This window comes from Austrofundulus limnaeus, unplaced genomic scaffold (genome assembly GCF_001266775.1).
Source record: "Austrofundulus limnaeus strain Quisiro unplaced genomic scaffold, Austrofundulus_limnaeus-1.0 Scaffold18, whole genome shotgun sequence".
Taxonomy (NCBI): domain Eukaryota; kingdom Metazoa; phylum Chordata; class Actinopteri; order Cyprinodontiformes; family Rivulidae; genus Austrofundulus; species Austrofundulus limnaeus.
The window spans coordinates 2,744,947-2,751,433 of NW_013952420.1; the positions used below are offsets into that span (position 1 = coordinate 2,744,947).

The 6,487-nt window shown below is 40.2% G+C and overlaps 2 protein-coding genes across 2 annotated transcripts in view; one reads left to right on the forward strand and one right to left on the reverse strand.

Moving 5' to 3' along the window:
• Nucleotides 1–6,487, reverse strand: part of ddc (dopa decarboxylase) — a 32,752-nt gene that overhangs the window by 18,999 nt on the left and 7,266 nt on the right. The window contains exon 5 of the mRNA XM_014003401.1: nt 212–346. Within this exon, the coding sequence (XP_013858855.1) occupies nt 212–346 (135 nt within the window). The remainder of the gene's footprint in view (nt 1–211; nt 347–6,487) is intronic.
• Nucleotides 5,141–6,365, forward strand: LOC106514241 (uncharacterized; the record flags this gene model as incomplete). Its single annotated transcript, XM_014003402.1, is given in 3 exon segments — nt 5,141–5,695; nt 5,800–6,028; nt 6,135–6,365. Coding segments are annotated over 3 exon segments (911 nt in total), but the record flags the coding sequence as incomplete, so codon positions are not given.

Genomic DNA, 6,487 nt, shown 5'->3' on the forward strand with positions numbered 1-6,487 from the left:
AACAGATACAATAGGGTTCCATGCTCCGATGGAGACATGGAAACGCTGCTGCGTTGCAGCTGCGTTACCCTGCTTCCTCGGGCTTGGACCCCTAAATATACACCTCAAAATGGAAAACCACTGAAAAACAATGCATGAATGAGGACTTTGCAAACACCAAAATATGCACTGCCTGCCCAATAAAGAATGTAACATGTTGGCTCAACAGTACCTGCTCAGACGTGTAGGCCACCAGTTTAGAGAGGATGTCAGCCTCAGATCTGTCGGCGTCTCCGGCCTGGATCAGTCTGACTGCTTTACAGCGAGCAGCGAGCAGGGACATCAGGGTCGCCTCACTGGCTGTGCTCTTGAGGAGAGTTACAACATATGTTTGGTGATTTTAATGTTACACTTTGAAACAATATCAAAAAGAAGAGAAGTGAATAGATTAGTGGTGCAGTTCAGAACACAGGTGTTAATCAAACAGTAGATCAGGCTTAATGCTCATCACCCTTGAGGGTCGCTATCCTGTATATTTGAGGAGGGTCTCAGCTCCAACAAACCTGATTTGATGATTACCTTGAAGAGGTCATTCAGTCACTGAATCAGCTGTGTCAGATCAGAGCCAAAACATTTTTTTTTTGCACGTGCCAGGCAGTTTTATGTTCATAGAGCCCGACCCTGCAGAGCTGGAGATTTTGCGTAAACCCTCCGACTGTTCTCCACACGGGTTGTGCGCACTGCTCCCCAATTAAATAATTTATTAACTTATTATCAAGAGCTTGTTCCCATTTTCAAATCATTGTACAAGTTATTAACTGTACTGCCTTTTGGAGAAAACTTCACCAACGTAAACGTCAAGTAGATGAACTCCAGCCTCCAGCTTGCGAGCGTGCGCGCATCATCAGCCGAGCGCTGCGCAACAAAACCGAGCCATGTGGACCTGATGACTTATAAACAGATTTAGTCCTGATCTTAATGCTGTCTGTTTTGTCTGTGCCTTTGTCTGTATGTAGACAGAGACATCTGTCATAACTTGTCACTGTTGGGTGCAGCCTGTAAATGTCTGTGGGACCAGCAAATGGGCAGGGCCGTAAAATGGGGGGACAATGGCTCCCTGGCCGACCCTATTCCAGCACCATTGGTTTCCATCTCTGCTTTTGCACATCAACTCCATTACAGGATGGGGAAAATTGGTCTTGGCGGAGGTTCGCACTCTTTGAGTGCTTCTAGTTATTATTATTATTATTATTATTATTATTATTATTATTATTATTATTATTATTATTATTATTATTATTATTATTATTATTATTTTAATGATTTATGAACACTTTAAGCAGCATTTTGTAACTTCTGTTCAGCCCACCGCGGTTCTGTTGTGGTGGTTTGGTTTGGGGAGCAGAAATGAACCTCAGCCTTTAATAATAAATAATTTATCTTTAAACATTTAATTGAAACAGATGTCATTTTTATTAATATGAGGTTTGTTTCCATCTTTTATTGTCACTTTGGGATGTGTTAGAACAGTGTTTCCCAAAGTTGGGGACAGGACCCAAAGTGGGGTCCTGAAACATCAAGGTGGGGTCCTGAAAAGATTTTCTAAATTAATTACACTTTTGCCTTAGATGTTACAAAGGAGTGAGGTTAGTGTATTTAAAATGGATAAATGTAGTATAAAAATATTGTAACTATGCCCATGTTTTGTTAACCTGATACAAATGTTTATCATCCAAACATAGTTGGGGGCACAGGTCTCTGCTGCTGTTGTTTTGTGGGTCAAAAGCTGAAATGTTTGGGAACCACTGCACTTTGGTTCCCAAAGTTGGGCTTGGGACCCAATTATGGGTCATGAAGCACCTTGGATAATCTCCAGAAATCAATTTAAAGGGTAATAAAATAATTGCTGATGTAATATTTTCCCTAATTATTACAAAAACACAAAATAAGTATAAATACGTATTTATATTTGTGTACAAGCTGTTTAGATTATCAAAAAGCTTGTGTTTTTAGGGTTATTAATGAAGTTTGTGTGCTCAGACCAGTAATATTTGGGGTCACAAGTTTTCGCCATGGATATTTTGTGGGTCAGAAGATAAAAAGTTTGGGAACCACTGTGTTAGAACATAGGATGCCGACTGGCACAACGAGTATATGGAAACTTTTTTTTTTACGAAAACAAAAACATTTATCTGGCAGAAAAAAATATCCTTACAAATAGACTCTGAGGAGAACTTGGGGATTATGACTGGATGTGGGATGTCAAATGCTCAACACTCGGCTGAGCAATAGCAGCAGGAATATGTTGTACAAGTATTAAAGTTTTATGAAGAGTTGCAAAAAAAAAACAACTAATCTCAGCTTTTGATGGGCTTGTTTTTTTTTCTTTTTGGATTATTGTCACTAGTGTTGAATCTTGTAATTTGGGTTATCATAAAAACACAAGTAAAGTCAGAGACATCAAGTATTACACTTAAATTAAAAAAGTGATCAAGCTTTGAGTTACTATCATTTTTCTAGCTCTTAAAGCCTTAAGTCTCAAACTCAACCATGTCTACTTCCTGTTGGTTTCCACTGATAACACACAAATAAACCCCACTCTGACAGGGACTGATGAGACTACACAGTTTCCAGCTCTCAACCATCCTCCTCCAGTAAAATGAAATGAAGCCTGTTTTTTGTCAAAACTGACATTTGATCATGATCTACTTTGCAATTTGCTATAAATCTTCCTTTTTAGAGCTGGAAAGGAAAAACACAACAAAAAAGTAGGGAAATAAAAAAAATGGTGATTTATTAAACTCTGATCACATTCAGTCGAAAATTAAGCTTTAAGGTCACCATTTATTTTGAAATCATCCCACTTCCCCTTTGTGGTGACACAAGGTTTATGTTAATAAGCTGACAATGTGCTGGCCCAACACTCATTAACCCCGCTGCAGTGAGAAGAGCTTTATTGGTTGCCATAGTGAGCTGGTAAGCTGCTCTAAAAAAGGAGAATGGCAAGAGGCAAACAAAACCACGATGAGCCAGATGAGCATGGACACATAAATACGCCCTCACACAGGTGGAAACAATAGAGGAGGCATGAAATGATCAGTCATCAGAGTGCACGCTCATGCTCCACTACACACACACACACACACACACACGTTTAAAGAGAGGTTATTTTTTCTGCTCTTCAGTCAATGCAACGCTAAACTAATGCCTACCCTTTTTCCACACGAAACAATCCCAGCACCATCACTGTCATTTCTCTGCCGTCTGTCTGGAAATGACACATTAAAAGGCAATTTCCTGCCAATTTTCCTCCAGTCTGAGCCACGGAGACAAAGGCAACAATCAATAGTGCACAAATTGTTGATGATTATGGGAGCAGAAGATGGTCATCTGTGTGTGTCTGTAAAACACCTCCAAAGTTATTTAGACAGACACAAAAAATGGGGACATTTTCAATATAAACTTTAAAATTCACTCAGCAGGGATGTTCCTATTAGAGAAGGTGAACTATTGGGTTTAAAATTGGTTGTGACTGGTTCTCACATACTTTTTTTCGTTTTGTTTTCCGACAGCAACCAAGCAGGCAGCACATGAGCTGCACCGAAGTCTTTGACAGTTCTTGATTGTTTGAAATTTTTTGTCTCCGTTAACAAATGTTGCAACAACATCAAGAATTCATAAATATCTGCTCTGGTTTAAGGTGTTTGGACAACCATACAAAAGCTACAAAGATTCTGTCCACATTTATTACCTGTCAAGAATTTAAAAAAAAGAGAGAAAAAGGTTTTTATGTTTCATTTATTTTAACTCGACTGCACAGTTTTTGGTCCATATTTTAGTAAAAATGCACTTTGGTTGTATGACTTTGTGAAAACTAGAATTTAGCTCGTTGACCACTACTTTCATTTTTTTTGAGTGAATAATAGTTCTAATGCCAGTGACTGAGCATGCACACCCATTCAGTCAGTGATAAACAATCAGTAAACAGACACTTCACTGTGGAGTGGAAAATTGTTTTCATTGGTATGAAGAGAAATAAGTCTCACAATGCAAGCACACATACTCAACAAGATTTGCATGTGCACAAGTGCACAGATTTGTTCACCTTTGAATGTGACTTTTGGGACTTTCGCACGTGTAATGCTGCGTTCAAGGTTGGTGAAATGCTGGGAAATCTGAGCTTTACCACACTTTATTTGGTTATTGCGATAAAACATTTCTGACTTGTAGCTCATAAACCCTACAATATATTAAAACGCATACACTTGCATTGAATGTTACATCTTGTGGACTGTTTAGCTGAAATAAACAACCTAAAATGAGTCGGTTGAAAATGTATCAGAACAGATAATAATAATAATAATAATAATAATAATAATAATAATAATAATAATAATAATAATAATAATAATAATAATAATAATACACATTTTTCTTGTAGTTTTCCCAATTATTGTTCCACAAAAACATCCAATAAACCTATTTTTCAGTTTTTGCTGGGGTATAAATAAACTAACAGTTTTGTGTAGTATTCTATTTTTCTATAATACTTATTGGTAAACGAAGCACCAAGATGCAGCACGCATGTTGGTGCTGCGTCTGCAGTGATGTGGGTGCTGTTCCAATCTGTCGTGGTGAAGCGAGAGCTGAGCCAGAAGACGAAGGTCTCGGTTTACCTGTCGGTCTACGTTCCTACCCTCATCTATGGACACAACCTTTGGGTAGTGGCAAAAAGAACAAGATTGCGGATACAAGTAGCCAAAATGAGTTTCCTCCATAGGATGTCTGGGCTCTCCCTTGGAGATAAGGTGAGAAGCTCGATCATCGGGGACGGACTCAGAGTAGAGCCACTGCTCCTCCACCTCGAGAGGAGCTAGTTGAGGTGGCTCGGGCATCTGGTTAGGATGCCTCCTGGACGCCTACCTGGTGAGGTGATCTGGGCATGTCCCAATGGGAGGAAACCCAGAGGAAGACCCAGGACACGCTGGAGGGACTATGTTTCTCGACTGGCCTGGGAACCATACCTGTCAAGTCTCCCGTTTTGGCCGGGAAACTACCGGATTTTCCCCCTCTTTCCCGTCGTCATCCCGAATTATTATTTTCCCGGAAATTTCCCGTATTATAATATTATTTAATAAAAAACATTCTAGTGCCTCTGAACTATGTCACTAGCCTCGCGAGAACTGCCGCCTGCAGTAGCCTGGGTGGCAGTTCTCGCGATGTTAGTGTTGGCAGCGGGAACAAACCCGGAAAAACAAATCAGAGATGGATGAAGTTAACGAGAGAGAAGGCGTTCCTGCCAAAAAGGTTAAGACTTCGTGTAAATATCTTGAAAAATGGGACAGCGAATTTACTTTCCTAAAGAAGAGTAGGGTGGGGCACAATTACACGTTTTGTAAGATTTGTAACTGCGACTTTAGTGTCTCTCATGGGGGAAGGAACGATGTCCGTCAGCATGAAAAATCCGTCAAGCACAAACGCGGGCTAGAGGCACAAAAACATGCCCAGGCGATGTCCCCATTTGTGACTAGAAATGCCACAGAGGCAGACCAGGTCATAAATGCGGAGGTTAAAATGGCAATGCTGTGTGCGAAAAACAACGTTGCTTTTGCCTTCTGTGATGACTTCAACAAATGTGTAGCTGAGATGTTCCCAGACTCTGCAATTGCACGAAAATACTCAGCGGGAAAAACCAAGGCTACTCAACTCATCAAAGGTAAGCTGCATTAAATTAGGTATATTGTACATGCCTATTTGATAATGTTCCTTATACAATGTAGGGTAATTGTGTTAGCTAATTACTGGGCACTCACTCAACAGGTGCCATAGCAGCAGAGCTAGATGACGAGTTGGCCAAAACATGTCGATCTCAACCGTTTTCACTCATGTGCGACGAATCGAACAACAGAAAAACAGACAAACAATTCGTCATCCTGGCCAGACTCTATGATGAAGCCACTCTGCAGGTCGCTACAAGATTCATGGAGATGCCTGTATGCAATGTAGGAAATGCAGAAAATCTGTATGAAAAACTGAGTGAAGCGCTAAGGTAGGGGAACTGCACAGTGTTGTTGAAATGTGTAATCCGTTTGCATTTAATTATAATCTTAGGTTTTGTCTGAGACATTTAATTGTATTTTCCCTGTTTTCAATAGAAAAAGAGGCATTCCCTGGGAGAACCTGATAGCCTTTAACTCAGATAATGCAAGTGTCATGAAAGGCAGACACAACTCTGTCATCAGCAGACTGAAGACCAGCCAGCCCCACGTCCAGGACCTTGGTTGTATCTGCCACCTGGTACAGCTAGCCACTGGTTGTGGCATCAGAGCAGCCCAGGTACCAGTGGAAGACATCCTGGTGGGGATATACACCCACTTTGATAAAAGGTAAATACACATAAATTAAGTAGGCCTAGTATTGATCTTGTTCGTTCTAGGCAGTTGATATTCTTGCAAAAAATTTCTATCTTTCAGTGCCACAAGATGTGAAATCTACAAAGAATTTGTAG